General features: G+C 51.5%; 2 protein-coding genes across 3 annotated transcripts; one reads left to right on the forward strand and one right to left on the reverse strand.

The window, feature by feature from the left end:
• Positions 1–834: 834 nt before the first annotated feature.
• On the forward strand, positions 835–15,076 carry TMEM140 (transmembrane protein 140). Of its 2 annotated transcripts, XM_044946889.1 has the most exons (3): positions 835–980; positions 1,233–1,506; positions 13,610–15,076. In XM_044946889.1, exon 3 carries the CDS (start codon positions 13,637–13,639, stop codon positions 14,201–14,203), a length of 567 nt encoding a protein of 188 aa, XP_044802824.1. In that variant the 5' UTR covers positions 835–980; positions 1,233–1,506; positions 13,610–13,636; the 3' UTR covers positions 14,204–15,076. The 2 variants fall into 2 exon arrangements, with proteins under 2 accessions (XP_044802824.1, XP_006079925.1); XM_006079863.2 differs by having other exon boundaries at positions 836–1,506.
• Positions 14,962–18,526, reverse strand: CYREN (cell cycle regulator of NHEJ). The gene is made up of 3 exons (XM_025291577.2): positions 18,393–18,526; positions 17,146–17,221; positions 14,962–15,958 (listed from the first exon to the last, which is right to left on the reverse strand). The coding sequence occupies exons 1-3, from the start codon at positions 18,524–18,526 to the stop codon at positions 15,707–15,709; spliced, it is 462 nt and encodes a 153-aa protein (XP_025147362.1). The 3' UTR covers positions 14,962–15,706.
• Positions 18,527–19,053: the final 527 nt, after the last annotated feature.

Here is a 19,053-nt window from a genome sequence, read left to right on the forward strand (position 1 = left end):
CAAGTCGTACCATTACAAGCATGTTACATACAGAACTGAATGTAAATGTAAACGTAAATACCTAGAGAATCAGGTAAAATAGCTGAGGTGCTTACCCTGGAGAAGAAGGGGATAATGTGGGACTGCTGTTTTCCATAACAAGCTTAACAAACTCTTGACTCTAAAAACTGTGTGCATTCTAACTTCAAATAAAAATTTTAAATGTATACTTCTATCTCTCCTATTCTCTGTCACTTCATTCACCAGTGTTCAGTTTTCATGACTAGTTTATACTAGTACAAAAGAATTCATTTTGTCTCTGCCTTGAAGGCATTACTATGAAGGCTATGGAGACATTCAGAAATCCTGCTTTTAATAGTAACAGTTATCATTACTGTGTGCCCAGTACTGTACTAAGAACCTTGATGCATAATCTCCAATTTCCACAACAGCCATGCAAAGTAGGTATTGTTTCCATTCTATAGATGAGAAACTGATGCTCAGAGATGTTAAATAATTTGCTAACCTGCAGCACAGCTCCCTGATCCCAGTGTTTCTGTTCTTCTTTTCATTAGATCACATCACCTCTTTCTAGGGTTTGACTTTAAAGAAAATAAAAAGGGGGAAAAGAAATGCAGCAGTTCTAAGAAGTCCTTTGCAGGAAGGACAGGGAGGGGAAGAGGAACCCTGAAGGATTCAGCAATATTACTAGGTAGCTGTCTACTGACTTAACCGAGCTTAACCCCAAATCGGAATTTCCAGCTGGTCATGTGAGCACAGAAAGCAATTTTTAAACTCTGGCTAGGAGCCCCTATAATTACAAAAATAAGAGCTCCATTCTGCTCTTATTTTGAAAGGAGATGTTCCAGCTGCTCTAGCATGGGCCTAAACACCCTGGTGAGGACGCTAAGAAGACACGGTTTTGTGTCCAGGGACCCCTAGTCATCCTACAAAGCTGATTTCTGAAAAGGCAAGGACAGAGGCATAGGTGCTTCCCCGAGGTGAGCGGGGTCTGGGATCTTGGACTAGTCCATCTTGAGGGTCCCTTCTGAGTAAGATTCTAGGTTGTGTTTATCTTGGTTTAAAACATGAGGAGTTTTGAAAGCGTCTTGGCCAATCTCCTTTCTGGAATCACTGTGTGTTATCATCCAGACACTTACCTGGCTATTTAGGTTTGCTGTTTGGCTCAGGTGTGGGTAAAGTGCCCGGTTTGGAGAAGAGCAATGTTGTTTACATTCTTTCTTTCTGAAAAGTCACAAGCCACCGGCAAGAAATGAAAGTGAAATCAGGGGACAGTGTCATCAGTCAGCAGAAATGTGCCAAAGTTCAGAGAGCTGTTTACTTAGGCACGACGTGCCTCCCAGCCAGTCATAAGCCTGGGGCTGCATTGATCTGCCGGCCCCTCTCCACCGGCCTGGATTCTGGAGGCTGGACACTAGGAAGCCAGCGAGAGAGAAGAATCCACCGAACCTGATTTCCTGCTCCTCCTCTTGAAGAGCGCTTTGTGCATTCTGCATCTTCTTTTCGGTAAGTACCTGCCTTGTGTGCCCAACAGCTCGCCCAGATGCCTGCTGCTCTGAAGACAAGTGGGCTTTCCTCTCAGACCCTGCATTCCAGCCACGGACCCGAGAGAACAACCGGTAGTCAGGGTCTGGGGACCACCGCCCCACCCCCACAGATGACCCACCTCCATGAGCTCAGCTCTCCCCACCTCCTTCCCCCTACTCCCTTCAGCATCAGCCTGTGGGCCTGTGGCCTCTAAAACGGTGCAGGTAATGCCTGTATGACTGGTTAGAAATGCAGAGGACAGCGATGGGCAGTGGGATTTTGCACTGAGTCTATACAAATCGTCTATGGCGCATGAAGTGGAAATAGGCGGCCAAACAAAGGCAGATCACAGACTTGCAGTAGCTAAACAGGAATACCATGAGTCCTGAAAATACACACTGTGGACTAAGACTGTTAGAAAAACCTGTGCTCTCGACTCAGAAAGAAGACAGGAGGGTCTAAGAGATTTTTAGACCTGGTGTTATTAGACGACATTGCTTTTCACAACTTGATGGAAATTTACGGTGGGATTTTAGTTCTGTTGGTGCAGATGTTTCCCCTAAAATTTCCAGTTAGCTTCTTCACCTGTAAAATCAAACGCTCCTTGGGAAAAGGTAAACACATATGTATTTGGGATTGTCTTTCCTTCCTCCCTCGTGACAACTGAAGTGCATTTTTCAGTATCTTCTTCCTAAACCTCATCTCTCCCAAACTCCTGAATCCGTGCCTATGACAGTCTCCTTTTGATTTTGCATATTCCCCTTTCTCAACACTCTTTCCGGCCAACCCACCTGCTTTATCTAATTGCTAACACTGTTTTCTAAATTTCACTTTTACATAAATAGAACGCATGACTCTGGAAATATTTTTAATGTGAAAAGAAAAGAATTATCTTGCCCACAATGCCCAAAGATACCAGAACTAACATCAACATTTTAGAACATTTCCTTAGTATCTTTCTTGCAGTCACACTGTACAGTGTGATTTTAGACCTGGTTTTTCTAAAGGCTACATAGAGTTTTATTATCTTGATATGTCATAATTTGATTCTAATGTTGCTTCTCATTTTTGGCTAAAGTAATACTATGATAAACATTCCTGTATATAAATCACTGATGGCATTTCTGATTGCTGCCTGACTCATAAGGGGAATTAATTGCCCAAAGGGGTATGATGATTTTTAGTGGTTTTAGTGCTTTTTGCTCTACTGCCTCCCAGAAAGTTTAAGAATTTTCACATCCACCGTTATTCTATGAAGATGTCAGTTTTATTGCACTCTTGGTATCAAGTGTTTTTATCTGCAGTTTTGATAGGGAAACTCAAAGACTATTTGGCATATCTTTGATTATATTACTTGAGGTGTAGATTTTTTTCATGTTTGTTAATGTGACAGAGTGATTTACAATAAGAAATAGATGTTCCGTCTCCGTCCCCATTTCTGGCACAGAGCTCCTAAAATCCTTGGCATTTCTTAAGTGGTAATAGAGGTAAAGGTGGTTTTGTTTTTCTTTTTTAATTCACTACAAACCCTTTTCAAGCACCTCTGTGTTTATGTTAATGACTCAACTTTTGGAAAGTCCCTAAGGAGAGGGGCTGGTTGCCAGGGAAAACAACCACATATTTAAAGGGTTAGAACCTTCAGCCCCAACCTCCAGGGAGGTGAGAGTGGTTGGAGATAAGAGTATGTCACCAATGGGTCAATGATTCCATTGATCACACCTGAGTAATGAAACCTCCACAAAACATCCCTAAAGGACAGGGTTCAAGGGCTTCTGGGCTGGTGGACGCATGGAGGCACCGGGAGGGTGAAAGGCCTAGACAGGCCATGGCAGCTCCGCGACCCCACCCCCCATCCTCTGCCCCGTGCGTCTTCTGGGTGGCTGCTCCCGGGCTGTGTCCTTTTAAGTTGAACCAGTACTCTAATAAAGTAGACTGCTGGCCTGAGTTCTGTGAGCCGCTCTGGTAAATTAATCAGACCCAAGGAGGGGGATATGGGCACCTCCAAGCTGCCGCTGGTTGGTCAGAAGCACAGGTGACGACACAGGCTTGTGACTGGGGGCTCTGCGCCCTCAGCCTGTGGGAGGTGCCACCTCCAGGTATAGAGAGTCAGAATGGAACTACAGGACATCCAGGTGTCGCAGAGAATTCCTGGTGGGGGAAAAATCCTTGCACGTTTGGTGGAGGATACAAATAAGGAAAAAAGAGGTTTTTACAGTTAACTACTTTGCATTCCTTCTCAGGTGAAATACCTCTTCATGTGCCTCATCCATTTTCATGGGGATTAAATGTTTTTTAACTTTTTGGCATAAAGATTTTTTTATAGTAGGTATATTAACCATTCCATATTGGTTGCAAATATTTTTCCATGCTCACTGACTTTTAATTTTGTGTTTCTGTTGTATAGAAATTTATATTTTCCTGGTTAAATCCGTACCATTTTTCCTTTGTAGTTTCAATTTGCTCTTAAGCTCAGAGCATTCTTTTTTCATTCATAAATCAAATATCTACTTTTTTCTAGATCTTTTTTGTCTGCTTGTTCCTTACATCTCACTGCTGGGTCCATGTGAAATTTATTTTGGTATGTGGAGAGAGATGAGTCCCTAAAATGGTTTTAGCTAATTGCTTCAGCATGAGTTAAAGGAAAGCCCTTCCCTCCACTGAATTATAATGCCACTCTTATGTGTTCTTAGGCGTGGCTTTTCTGATAGTCTGCTCTCTGAGCTGTCCGTCCAGTCCCTGTCCATCCTCTTCTGTTGATCTCACTTCCCCCTCAGTTACTTCTACCTGGGAGCTGGGCACTGCAGTGACCTCAGTGATCAGTCTGCTTTTGGTCTCTTCCAGTGAATTGCATCTTCAAGTAACGTAATATATAACAAGTATCTTTGGAGGTTTAATCCTCAAAAGCAGGTTCTATAGTAGGTTCTATAAAAACTGAGACACTTTATTCTGCACCCCTGGACTCACACCTTAGTTTTCTCAGCCCTGTCAAAAGGACAAACCTGAAACAATTTAGTGGCTACTTGACTCATTCCTTCACTCACGGGAAAACAAGCCACAGATCAAGGGAGCATAGTACCTCATGAGCAGGGGAGCACCCTTCCTAGGGAACTGGGACAAGAGCGAGTCCCACAGAGCACTGGAAGAGGTCATATGACTTGTAAGGACACCCTGACCTCATAGCCAGCAGGCCCTGCTTCCTAGGGAAGGTGAACTGGCTAAGGCTGCTGGAGCGCTCTGAGTGGTGTATGTTAGGTTTCCTTGACAGGTGTTTCTCGCGCAGGCTGACTTGGGTTTAGATTTGTGACCTGGGCCGGGCCACTGGAGCCCCCTCATTTTATGAGCCTCAATACACAAATGAACTTTATCAGCCAAAACCTGTGGGCTTTGGGAGGAGATCCCCAGATCTTCTGTGAGGACACAGACCTACTGCCCACTCGGCAGCAGGAGGGAGGTGGAGGTCTGACAGCAGAGACCTTGGCAGAGCAGAGAACACACAGGAGCCGCAACCTCAGCCCCTTCCCAAGCATCCCACCCACTGGCAAGCACCAGGCCTCAGTTAGCGCCCCTCCAGGAGTGACCAGGGGAAGATCCGCCTTCGGAGGGACGGAGGAGGAGGCCTCAGCGCATGTGCAGCTCAGTTTGTCTGTGACTGGCTGAGTTATCTTGCTTGAGTTATGAAGCCATTTTATGTGCGTAACAGGCTCCAGATGAGAGGCGCACCGTCCTGTGTGGGCATGGAGGGCAAGTCCTAGAAGACTTGGTTCCCTCTGGCCAACTTGCAAAATACCTTTGGCAAAACTGAAGGACTAAGGCTTAGTGACGGTCTATCAGTCTTCACCTCCTCCTCCTCCTACCTTCTGACTGCGGGGGCAAACTGCGATCACTAGCTTTAAAGCAGGGCTCCTGGGCAGGCCTGCCAGAGAGGAGGCCCGGCACTGCCCCACCCCAACTCAGGAGCTCTCCACACCCCCAGCCCTGCCTCCTGGGACACGTGCCTCAGGTTCGGGGAGCAGGGGCTTGAGGTGAGGATGTAATCCACACCTCTCACCCTGGCCTCCGAGGCCCCAGGAACCCGGGTGCGCTCGCCCACTCCTGTCCCCTTGGTCGGCGGGCTGCCACCCCGCCCCCAGTCTGCTCCTCTCCCAGCGCGGTATCTCTAACCACTGCCCCCTCCTTCTGGAAGACTCTTTGCCTGGCTCTTTCAAAGCCCTCACGTCACGGATCAAACGCATGCCTGGCACACAGGCCCTCCCCTGGAGGCTCATCATTTCCTGCTGCCAGGCTCTCTGTTTCACGCCATCCTGTTTATCTGCTTTCCCAAATCGCTTCAAAACTTAGAATTAGCTTTGTGAAAACAAGTGCTTGGTGTTTGGTGCCCCAGCCTCCCTGCGTGTTGCTGACTGCCCAGGGCCTGTGACTCAGGGGACCATCCTGCTTGTGTGACCCCGGGGGTCACAGGATGAAACCCAGGCCTGGTCAGTGCGAGGGGGACAGTGACTCCGGGCAAGTGCAGGAGGCAGAGAGGGCAGGAGCAGCACAATCCAGAGGGGCTACTGAAGGGGCCTCCCCGGGCCCAGTGGTTGAGACTCCGACTTCCAATGCAGGTGGCGTGCATGTGATCCCTGGTCAGGAAACTAAGGAGTCCCACGGGCCACAGGCTATGGCCCAAAGGTTTTAAAGAAGAGGGACAGCCAAAGGCAGTCACTGGTTTCTAGTACTGTTATCTGTCTTCAAACTCTCCTTTAGGTCCTATGAATCTTTTTTTAAGATTTTTTTTCCTGATGTGACCATGTTTAGTCTTTATTGAATTTGTTACAATATTGCGTCTGTTTTATGCTTTGGTCCCTGTGGGATCTTAGCGCCCCCAACCAGGGATCGAACTTGCACCCCCTGCATTGGAAGGCAAAGTCTTAACCACTGGACCGCCAGGGAAGTTCCTGGGTCCTGTGAATCTTAGCCTCCTGTAAACTGCACTGTGAAGTCCTCCCAATAAAAACCAAATAAGAATGGGTCCCAAAGTGCAGGCACTTCCTCATTTTTAAGGATTTTCCCCCCAAACTAAAATTTTTTTTTTGACCTTTGTTCCCAGCTGGATAGTCTGCTTGCCAGCAGGGCTAATGAGCAACAAAACGACTGGACCAACAGCGAGTTAATATTAATGGAGCCGCTGAAACAGTCTATCCCGGTGGCTCGCTGGAGGCGGAGGGGCAGCGGGCGCTCCACTCTGCAGTCTCATGGTGTAGTCATGTTTCTGCTGGCCGAGCTGCTTTATTTACATGGAAAAATTAAATAAATCCAGACGTCATGGTGTTCCATAAAAAGCCACCGTTGGCCTGGCTGTCCACGCAGCTTCTGAAACCCGGGTGCTGCTGTCGTCCTAACACACTCGGGCAACACTTCTGTGGCCTTGTTTTCAGAAACAAGAACCTGGGCTCACATTTCTGCTGGAGGAAATATGACACGTTTCCCTTCCTTCTTCCCTTTTTGTTTGCTTCTGTCAAAAGCCACACCCAAACCATGAACACACTGGTCCCTGGTCGTGCACAGCCAGACACGCTCCCGTTAGGGCCGGGGCCTCCTCTGGCAAGCCGGCCCTCTCCTCCGCCAGGCTCTGTTTCTCTGACTTTCTTCTGCTCGCATTTTCTCCCCTGGGCTTCGCTGCCTCTCCGTTCCCACTGCAGCCCCACCCTCCGCCTCTCCTGGCTCTTCTCTCGTCTCCGCTTCCTCCCCTGAACCACCGCCTCATGGGCAGCACCATGGCAGGCACCAGTCCAGTCCACTTGTACGGATCAAATTAGCTCCCTTCAGTCTCACAACAACCCCCAGGAACAGGCCAGCGGGTGCTCTGAGGGCAGGGATATTGGCGCGGCCAAGCCTGTGAAATGCTCAAGGTCATGTGCTGTGAGTGACGGGACAGGGCCTGAACCCGGCTGGTCTGGCACTAAGGTCCACGTGCTTGATCGCCATGTCCCTAACCCCATCCCGGAGCCATCGGCGCCAGACACCAGTGAGGCCAGGCCCTCCAGGGTCACTCTGTTCGTGAACACCAGCCCCAGCGTCTCCCCCAGAACTCACTTCTCTGAGCCTCAACTTCCTCTCCACCATGATAATAATTTAAGTAATACTTACTAGGTAATGTTCCTCAGGCTGCACGTAAATCACTTCATTTAATTTCCACAACATCTACAAAACACGTTCTATTATTATACCCGTTTTCCAGATGAAAAACCTAGGCAGAGAGACGTTCATGTAGCTAGTCAATGGCAGAGCGGGGATCTGAACCCTGGACACAGCTTCAACGTCGGTGCTCAGCCACACTGCTCCACAGCTTCCCCACTGTGCCAGACGAAAATGCTGGGGTATCTGCCCATTATGGATGTGAGCGTGAGACGGGAGGACATGTGCGGGGGCCCGGCCTGGGGAGGCAGAGCTCAGGCTCTTACAGTGATTTCACAGTCCTGCCCGACAGGCTGCACCAGCCTCGCCTGGGGAAGCTACTGAGCCTCACGAAGCCTCCGTTTTCCCCTCTGGAACATGGACATGATAACAGTAAATGTGTTCCCACAGTGAACTTAACACTGGACTGGCACAGAGTAAACATGCAAAAAGACTGTGAAGTTTAGTATTTAATCATTTAAGTCCTCAGTTGAGCTAGATTCCTTCTCAGACACACCTTCCAGTGATCACAAAGACTTCTTGAAGCAAGTTCTGCCCTCTATGGTCCCCTACAGCTTTCTTAAGTCATTAATGAGAAGAAAAAGCCCAGGAGATGAATTTGTAGCCCATAACAACCTGAAGACCCACTTGTTTTTCTTTTGAGCTTCTGTTCTACAAAACTTGCAAGCTCTATAGCGTCCGATGGCAGCAAATGATAATACCCAGGTCTTACCAGGCAGTTCTCAGGGCCGTGGCAGCGGCTGGTCCGCAGCCTCAGCCGTCAGTCACACGGCAGTCCCTCCTTGCAGGTGGCCTCACTGTCCAGCCCCTGAAACTAAGGCTTACACACGTCTGAGAAAGAGGGGATGAGCTTGAGGAAACTGACATTTAGGAAATAGGAAGAAGAAAAAAAATAAACAGAGAAGGACCTGAAGGAAGAGAGCCAGGACAGAGAAGTAGGTCAAAAAAATCAGAGGGAGGCATTTATGAAGCTCTGTGGGCCATGGCTGGACGTGCACGCTGCATTCAGAGGCTGTTTGGTGGATATTCACAGACGTGCCAGGGAGTTCTGGGGGTGTAACAGTTAAAGACAGATTTTGATAGAGACAGACGGCCATAGACTTTTGTCTAATTCTCATAACATAAAATTCCTTACCCTCATGAGGTTTACATTCTATTGAGGGCTGTAGGCAGAAGACAAAGTATTTAGGATGTTAAGATGGTAGGAAATGCTACCGAGAGAGGGCAGCGTGCCGTGGAGGAGCCGTCACAGGTTCAAGATGGCAGCCAGGGACGGTGTCACTGAGAAAAGGATCTCTGAGCAGCGACCTCAAGGGAGGCAGCAGACACGTGCTAACAGAAGAACACTCCAGGCGGGGGCATGCCAGCACAGAGGCCCGAGCCTGTCTGAAGGTTTCGGGGGATGCTCAAGGAAGCCAACGTGGCAGGAGCTGAGGGAGGGGCTGGAGAGCAGGAAAAAGGGGAGAAGGCGTCCAGGGGCGACAGGGGCACTAACAGCCCTGGGAGCCCTGTTCCCGAGGAAGCAGGAGGAAGGCCACATTACTGCAGACGTCGACCGGGAAAGTGGACACCTGCGGCCTCCAGAGTCTCTCCGGGTAACAGGCTCCAGGACACCGGCCGGGCACAGCACACTGTGTTCCTCCCCGGCCCAGGAATTCAGGCGTTCCAGTCTCGTCCCCATCCTCTGGGACTGAAGGGCACCCTTGTAGACACTTGCCGGCCTCTCCCATGGGCACCTAGAAGAGCTTATTAAACACTTCATGGATGAAGGAGAATTTCCCCTGGTGGCCTGATGTGAGGGACAGTACAGGGGCCCTCAGGACGCGTCACTTGGGACAGACATACAGGTGGTGAACTCTGGCAAATGGTGAGAAACTAAACGAGGCCCAACTGTACATATGAAGTCTTGCTACTGAATATCATTAGACCTTCAGGCAGGAAGAATGAATTGAAAAAAACAGAATGACATGAGTGACTACAGGGGTGTGAGGGTATTTTTGCTAAGTCAGTGTAGACAGGGAGTTGTGTGGGCATCTCTCATGTTGGGACAGATGGAAATGGAACATGTGAAGCCATGATTAGAGCAGTGACAAATTGTTTTTAGTGTTTTTGTTTTAGTCACTGCCATCCCACGGACTGTAGCCCACCAGGCTACTCGGTCCATGGAATTTTCCAGGCAAGAATACCGAAGTGGGTTGCCGTTTCCTCCTCCAGGGGATCTTCCCAACCCAAGGATCAAATCCCCGTCTCCTGCATTGGCAAGAGGGCTCTTTACCACTGAGCCACCAGGGAAGACCTGGTGACAAATCAGAAGTTATAAATAAGTGCATGATCAGTATTTGTATACAAGGCACATAATGATTAAGCTGGCAGATATCCCAGTATATAAGAAAGTGTCTGGGAGCAGGAGATTGTAGCTGCAGACCTGCTCTGTAACAGAAGGTCGATGGGCAGTTTGGAAAGTTCATTCTGACTCTGCAACTAGAGAGAGCATGCACTGGGCCTCCAGCCATCTGAAGTGAACAAACCAGTGTTGGTGGCAAGAGCCGGCCTTCCTACTCGGTCAGCCCTTCTCCAGTGTTCCTTACAGTCAGGGGAGAGGCCAGGGATGGACCCATGCTGGGCAAAGCTCCCCGGGCACCGCTCTCTGTCGGGCGTCCTGCACTCAGGGCGTGGGCTGCCAGAGGGACTGGCAGGGTGGCAACCTGCCGGGGCTCTAATCCTTCAGACACGACTTCAGGAAGGTTTCACTCTTAACACGAAAATGGCAAGAATGTAATTTAGAAGACCGGGACCCTATGTCTGTGCCGCTTCCAACCATCATCCTATTGATGCTTAAACTAAAACAAAACAAAAAAAAAAAACGAGGTGCCTCAGATGAATAGTCTGAGAGTATTTTCCTTCTGGTGACAAACGTGAAGCCACATACTTTTACTGAGTCCAGATCTGTGTCTTGGTTCAGGGGCCCCACTGCCACCACAGGCTTATGCTTTATGATGACCGTTACGACGGCAAAACGGCAGCAGCCTTTATTTATAAAGAGCTCGTGTACACTGACAAACAAAAACCAAAACTAAAAACGATGGGGAAAAAAAGGAACTGACGGCATTCCACCCCCCCAGAAAAAAACAAAAACCAGAGAGTCAACAAACACTCAAAAAACATTAAACCTTACTCAACAATAGCAATGCTGTGTCATTTTTCATCACCAAAGATGAGAAAATTCAATAGAGATGATGAGACAAGCACTCTCAAACTTCTGGTGGAGGAACACACTGATTCACAGTCACCATGGCATTATTTCCAGAGCTGCCAAACAGTGTTGTAAAACAGAATATATAAACTGTACACCAAAACAGTGTCATAAAACAGGATATATAAACCATGCACGGTAGTACAGCTAACCCAGCCATTAAAAATATTGTTTAGGAAACACTGCCAGTGACAAAGGGAAATATTCATGCTACAGTGATGTTTACAAAGGACACAAACACACATATTTACGCAATCCCAACTGTGTAAAACAACATGACAGAAGGAAATGTGTCGCTGGGTGGTTATTTCTACAACCTTGACGTTATCAACAATTTTTAGTCTTGTCTCCATACTTTCACATTTTTTGGATTTTCTACAACCAACATGCATTACTTTATTAAAAACAGGAAAGACTTCACTTAAAAATAGCAACAGTGACTCAGCAGTCTCCCTTCTGCCCGCTGAGGGAAGCACAGGCTTAACATTAAAGGGAATTAAAGAGCTCACTGTGCTGAGAACAAGATTACAAGGATTGTTAAAGGCCAACACCAGCAAAAAATCGGGCTAGGCTCTCAGGAAGGCAGAGAAGGGTGCCCGAGGGTTTTCCCACCAAATAACCATATCCTTTCACTGGGACATGTTTAGAAAAAAGAAGCTAGGCCGAGCCCCCAAGCTCTCTGTCCACAGCCGGAGAAGCACGGGGTGGGGGGACACCCCAGCACTGATTGCGGAGCAGACACACAGCACAGCCCCTCACCCCTCGAAGCTCTGCTGTCTGGTCAGATATACGTCAGATCAGTACACGCGGCACCTAAAGGATGCTATGTGACATTTTCACTCATTCAAAAAAAAAGTTCCTACTGCGTATCAGGCACCATTCTGGGGATGAAATAGACAGACGGTTCCCCAGAAAGATTACGGGGGGGGAGGACACACATCCTGGCCTTCAGCTACATCAGAGCGTGGGCTGAAATAGTCTGAGAAAGGTGGTGAAAAACCAGCAGGACCCAGAGAGGCAGAGAACAGGGAGCTGGTGATGGCCAGGGAGGCCTGGCGTGCTGCAGTCCACGGGGCCGCAGAGTCAGACACGACTGAGCGACTGGACTGGACTGGAATGAGGAGGGGCGGCAGCTGAGGGGGGTGGCAGTCGGGAAGGGGGACGGCGGGCAGGGGCCAAGCGAGGGACGGAAGACCCAAGGGAGCAGGGCCTGCCTGGAGAACCCAAGTTCAAGTTCTCAGTCGCCCCAGACAGTGGAGCTGGGACTGAACTCTCTCTGCCTGCAGGGCTGAGAAGGAAACCAGGACTTCCACCCACAGGTCTGCTCACAGGCTCTTAGCTCCAGCTTTATTTTGTTTCGTTCTCTATTGAAAACCTCCAAAAGGTCAGTCGAGAGAGGAGAGGAAGTCGAAAACAAAGGCTCTGGGTGCCTAGGGAGCTGCCCTGTGAGGCGGCTGTACAATCTCCTTTGAGAAGCCCCAGGCATCTTTTTGCATTAACCTTGATAATAACCTTTTTTTCAAGCCCAAGTGGAACAGGCTTGAAATAAGAGAAGCAAGACGGAGCATTTATACACAGGCAACCCAACTCCCAGCCTACTGGTTCTTGGACCACTGAGGCAAGTGGAATCTTATTTCCCACTGCACGTGGTATAAATCTGGATTCCAGCCCTGGAAGTCCATCCGACACCCCGAAATTCCTACATCCATCAAAAATTTAGATACAGGCTTTTACAAATATCTGTTAATATGCAAACCTGTGCAAACTATGTTCCTGTTGGCAATTTTTCCCATGCCATGGGCTGGACTGGTTAAAACTTCTCACCCTACCAGTCTAAAAACATGGACTAAACACATCATTTTAGTATTTGATACATCTTTGTCTCTGCCAAAGGAGTTGCTGATAAATCCTTATTCTCATCAGCCGCCTACTGCAGACTGAACGTCTGTATCCCTCCACATTTGTTCACTGAAGCCTAACCCCCAGCATTTGGAAGTGGGGCCTTTGGGATGTGATGAGGGCTAGAGCAGGGATTCACACTATCCCCTCTTGAATAGGATCAGTGCCCTTAAAAAAAGAGGCCCCTGAGAGCTCCCTTGTCCCTTCCACCACACAAGGACACAACAAAAGGTAGACCGTCTGGGAACCAGGAATCAGGCCCCTACTACACCCTGAATCACTGGCACCTTGATTTGGGGCTTGCCGGCCTCCAAAACCAAGAAAATAAATCTCTGCAGCTGACGAGCTGCGCCATCCACAGTAACCTGCGGCAGCAGCCTGCGTGGCAGACACTACCCTCCCTACAGCCTGTCCACACCCTGTCCCCTCTCGTGGCTTTCCTCCATCTGTCCACGTGCAGGACGAGTGTGGGGTAGTCAGGCAGACCTCCAGCCAGCACGGGGAAAGGGGAGGGGCTGTGCCTCCCAAGGGGGCTTCCAGAAGCTGATCACCAGGGCAGTCCCCAGGGGCCACCGCTGGCCACCACTCCCTACACTGCCTACCACGATGGGCAGCCGTGGCTGGGGCTGGGTTTGGTTTTGTCTTGAAGGAAGTAGGCCACAAGTTTCTGTAGACTTCCAGAACAGGAGTTTGAGAAGAAACTGGGAGGGAGGCAGGGTGAGCTGGACATTCACTGTGTGACCTCCCCTACAGGGACCCAGGAGGCACCCTGCGAAGGGCATGAAGATGATTGTCCTGAAGTCAAAGCGGTGGAGCCAGCTGCTGTTCCTCGTCACAATGACCCTCACGATCACGGCCATCTGCCTGCTCTTCTTTGCTCTCCTCTGGAAGGCCGGCAATCTTGTGGACCTGCCCAACCTCAGGGTTGGCTTCTACAACTTCTGTCTCTGGCACGAGGGCACCGGCGCCCTGCAGTGCTACCAGTTCCCGGAGCTGGAGGCCCTGGGCGTGCCTCGGGTGGGCCTGGCCCTGGCCAGGCTCGGCGTCTACGGGGCCCTGGTCCTCACCCTCTTCGTCCCCCTGCCTCTCCTCCTGGCCTGGTGCAATAACAACGAGGGGGAGTGGCAGCTGGCCGTGGGCTTCCTGGCCACGTCCTCCATGCTGCTGGCCAGCGGTCTGGGCCTCTTCCTCACCTACACCTGGAAGTGGCTCCAGCTCTCCCTCCTGGGACCTGGGTCTCTAGCTCTGGGTGCCGCCCAGACCTTGCTCATCCTCTTGCTTGTGGCCACAGCTGTGTTCCCTCAGAGGGCAAAGGACAGGAGCTGGGGAGCTACTAGCTCCGTCTAAAGGCTTATGTGATCGCAAGGGTTCGCTTTGAACTGTGCTCAGAGAAGGCTGCCCGAGACGCACAGGCCGGTGTGTCTTCTCGGCCGCTCTGTCTCACGGCCAGCACCGAGCTCCAGCTGGAGCAGACAGGACCCACCGCGGAGGGGGTGGGTGCCCAACGTCAAGGAGGACAAGCCTTTTTAGGATAGGGTGGTCTGTCCTTTGGGACTTCTAAGAACACCCGAGAACCAAGTAGCTCATTGTTGCAAGAATTCCTGCTTTAGTTAACTGACCTGAGCAAGCCATTCTGACTTGATCCTCAGAACAATGGGGAGATAAGGCTTCCTGTCACTGGGGCCAGATTTCCAGGACAAGCTGCCAAATGCCAGACGGGAACCCGGTGACGGTTTATGAAGGAACACCTCGGTGTCCCCGGGAACCCAGCCTAGCAAGCGCCCCATCTCCATTCAAGACAATGCTCCCAGAGGCCAAGGAGTGATCTGAGGGATTCACAGGACAGAAAGGCACAGAGAAGAGCCTGGCGGTTCTGAATGTTCCACTGAAAAGGCTCCTGGACCTGCAGACAGACAGAACAAGGGTCTAACCACTGCGCACGAGCAGCCCGCTCCCAGCATGCGACACGGGCGTTCAGGAGCCCAGGACGCCAGGTCCTTGGTCAGGAGAGGACGATGAACGGCCTGAGCCGGCCCACGTCCATGTAAACGCCGCATCCCCTCCCCTCTCACCCTGCGCCGGAAAGGATACGAGCACCACTCACGCACGGGGGCACTTTGTGTATTCTTCAGCATCCGTTACACTGACAATCTGTACAGCACGTGATCGCCTCATCCCATGCCCGTGCAAAGCCACACTGAATAGAGGCAGAAACACGGACTCCAGTGTGAGGTCTTGTCCTTTGTGTCTCTTTGGGGCTCCTATCCCATTCTTACTTTCTAACTGCCCGGGGACCAAGGCCAAGGCCTAGAAAGGTGGCAGAAGGTGGCAGGCCAGGGGAGGAGGGCTGTCGGTTGGTCGGGAGGCCTCCCAATCTGTACATGGAACCACAGGCAGGCTCGCAGGGGGGAGCCCAGCCCTGGGGGAAGGTGTCTAGTTCAGGGTTGGACGGACACGTGATGGAAGTGATTTTAAAAACAGGCTTCTTCCTTAAGGTGGCCAAACCTAGGAATTGCAGTGTACTTAGGAGCCATACTTGTTTTTCCTGGAAAATTATTAAGTTGACTCTCCAGTTCCAGTCAGTTTGACCCCCATGATCTCATTTCCCTGGAACCAGGTACCTGAATAGGACAATGTCGAGCTCCCAGGCCCCTGAGAAGGGAGAGCAGAGAGCAGGAATTTGGCGGGGAGCTCATTTTGATTCCTCACGTCCCCCGGTGAACCCACCCAGCCCAGGGAGGCTTGACGCTGGGGGCAGAAGCTGCCACAGTCTGAGGGCAGCACTCAGGCTGAGAGGGAAGCCCAGCTCCCTTCAGCCGCTCTGAACAGCAAGTCCTGGAGGTGTGTCCCTTAGCTGAAAAAGATCTCCCTGACGTATTTTAGCTCGTCCTGGTCTTCCTCGAGGCTTCTGCTGCAGGCCGCGTCAGAACCCGTGGGCCCCGGGGCAGGGCCGTCTGCCCCACGATCCTCTTCCTCACTGTCCTCGCTTCGGCTCCAGTGGGGACTTGGGGACGGTGGCGCTGGGCTGGCCGGGGAGCGCTCTGGCTTATCAGCGCCTGCCAGAGGTGGCGGCTCCAACGGCTTTTCCTGTTTTCGGTCCTCCTGAGCAGAAGAAACAGCAGGCAAAACAGATGGGTTTTACTTCCCTAACATGCAAGGACACAGAACGTACCCAGTAGCATCTGTTAAGCCAGCACTGGGGGGCCGGGCCCAGCTCCCGAATCACAGATGGCCCCCCTCCCTTCACCAGACTCTGCCCCTCCTCGCCCTCCGTCTTGGGCGGTGCAGAAATCAGGACCAGCAGGGCGAGCGGCGGGCAGGGGCCCCAGGAACAGCGGCGCAGGGATGACAAGTGGACCCAACGGACACGGAAGGGCAGGCTGACAGAACGGAAGGAGCGCAGGACGCGAACCCTGAGTGTGGGCCTCACTCGCTGGGACTAGCAGTAATATCACTAGCGGTAGTATCGACCGGCAGGTTATTGCAAGCATTAAATGAGACAGGAATACATAAAAGGCCCTGAGCAACTCTCAGGGGCTACACCACTCGAAGGTGGGACAACCGTTAGCCGCTTCTGGAAGCCAGGGCTTCAGGGGCGAGGTGCTAAGGACGGCGCTCAGAAGTCACCTCGCCCGAAGGAGACCCTCAGAGAACACGAGCAGCTCATGACTCCTGCCCGCCCCCCCAACCCGCCACCAGCAGAGAGCCGCCCGGACAGGGAGGGCCGCCCTCCCTCACACAGCCACAGCCTCCCAGGTCTCCAGCCCCAAGGGCCTGGCAGGTGCACCCCTCCCCTGGAGCGGGCTGCAGATGAGCGGGCTCCCGGCTGCCAACAGGCAGAGTGCCTCTTTTATTAGCACAAACTCCCGCCAGGAGTCTCCAGTCATCAGAAAGGACACAGCTGGGCTTCCCTGGTGGGTCAGTGGTGAGAAGTCCACCTGTCAATGCAGGAGATACGGGTTTAATCCCTGGTCCGGGAAGACCCCACAAGCCTTGGGGCAACTCAGCCCATGTGCCACGACTACAGAAGCCTGTACAATCCAGGGCCCACACGTTACAATCTCTGGGCCCAGGAACCACAACTCCTGAGCCCGTGCTCTGCCTACTACAGAAGCCCATGGGAGCCCATGTGAGGCCCGTGCTCCACAACAAGAGAAACCACCGCAACGAGAAACTCTCTCACCGCAACCAGAGAGCAGCCCCCGATCCCCGAGTAGCAGTGAAGACCCAGCACGGCCAAAATATATACATAAATAAAATTTACAAAAATAAAAGACAGTTGACTGTACCTCAATGAGGATCCCCAGAGCAACGTCGACGACTTCGGCTTCATTCATGCAGTACACAGTCCTCATGGCAGGAAATCTGAGAGAAGAGCATGAAGTTAGAGACAGGCACGAATCACCAGCAGGAAAGAATGAGACCCAGAGTTGCATCTTGGGGCCTGTCTGCCAGGGCTGAGAGCAGTAGCTTCCCCAGGGCACTGCTGTGGCTTCTGCATCCTTGGAAACAGTGACTGGCACAGGGGTTCTTGGGGCAACTGTGGGGTTTCCCACCGTCCATCAACTCCGCTAAGAAATAGGATGAGATGGCTGGCTCCTGAGACACACACGAGCATGTGAACGTGCTCGCGATGCAAGAAGGTCAAACAGGCCAAGACATGTCTGAATGCCACCCCTCACCCCCAGGCATGAATACAATAAAGGAGGGCTTTCCCTGGTGGCTCAGCGGTAAAGAAACCTCTCACAATGCAGGAGACCTGGGTTCAATCCCTGGGTCAGGAAGATCCCCTGGAGGAAGGTATGGTAACCCACTCCAGTATTCTTGCCTGGAGAATCCCCATGGACAGAGAAGCCTGGCTACAGTCCACAGGTTCGCAATGAGCTGGACACGACTGAGCGACTAAGCACAGCACAGCAAAGCTCAGAAAGCAAGACTGGTCAATGAAGAAAACTTAGAAAGGAAAGAGTCAGAGAGGGACAGTAAGCGCCTGAGACTACGGCCAGGAGAGGACAGGGGTACCCCCTCCCTGGCAGCCTGGAGACCCCTACCAATATCACCATTCAACCAACCTCCCCCCCACGCCTCCCAGTCTCTGATTTCCAGCCAGTCCGGCAAGCTGCAGCTTGTCTGCCTGTCCCTAAAGATATATACGCAGGAAGATGGGATCACTTGGTCCACCTACCCCCTCATTGGATGGTCACAATTTCTGCGGCAAATGAAGATACTGACAATTTGGACAATTGCTGTCTGAGAGCTTAGCTGGTGTGTGTTTAACTCAAGAGCTGGAGCCACCATCTGGGAGCTGATGCATGAGGGCCAGAGGGTGGAGACTCACTGACAGAGGCAGAAGCCAGTGCCAGCCTGGCAGGGCACAGCCGCCTGCAGCCTGCACACCCCCTGAGAGCGGATGAGACGCCTGTGGACTGAAACACTTCCCTCACTGTTCTGCCAACACTGGACGACTGGGCCCCAGCAACTGTGAGGCCTTCAATCCCTCCCCCGTCCTAATCCCCCAGGACAGAAGCTGCCCCACCTGGCTGCAGCCGCTGGCACCGCGGCTGGTGTCCTCTTGGGGGTCTTCACCTGCGGGGCTCTCTTTTCAGCCACCTGGGCTGTCATCCATGTGGGCAGCACCCTCTTTTTATTCTCAGACTTTAAGGCTTCCATCTCTTTAGTCTCCCATGAAGAGGAACCAGGGTCCAAGCTTAGTGACTTCAGGACAGCAAATCCCACTCTCTCATCACACACCAGGAACCGTAGGTCCGTTCGTCGTCAACCATCCAGCTTTAATTCCTACAAAGAACAAAGTCCAGTGAATTCTAATAAATAAGAATATTCTGAGGCATCAGCCACAGTGACTGGTTAGGGCAGGCCAGAGGTGAGCAGGGCCAAGGAGACTCAGATAGATCATTCACAGGGCATGAAGAGGGAGGTGTGGAGTGGGCAGGCGATGGGGGTCATGGAGAAGCAGCCCTCCACTCAGGGCCCAGGGCCCCCACCAGCAGTGGAGGCCCATGCTCCCAGGAGCCTCTGCACTGAGCCCCTCAACACAGGAGGAAGGAAGGTGCCCCTCCTCCTCTCCACCGGAGATGCTCACTGTCCCCAGGGTGCCCAGACAATCCTACCCTTAAAACATCTCTCAATGCTCTCTTCCTCCCCTCCTCCCATCACAGATTTCTCCTTCCCTCTATCTA

Source organism: Bubalus bubalis, chromosome 8, assembly GCF_019923935.1.
Source record: "Bubalus bubalis isolate 160015118507 breed Murrah chromosome 8, NDDB_SH_1, whole genome shotgun sequence".
Classification (NCBI taxonomy): domain Eukaryota; kingdom Metazoa; phylum Chordata; class Mammalia; order Artiodactyla; family Bovidae; genus Bubalus; species Bubalus bubalis.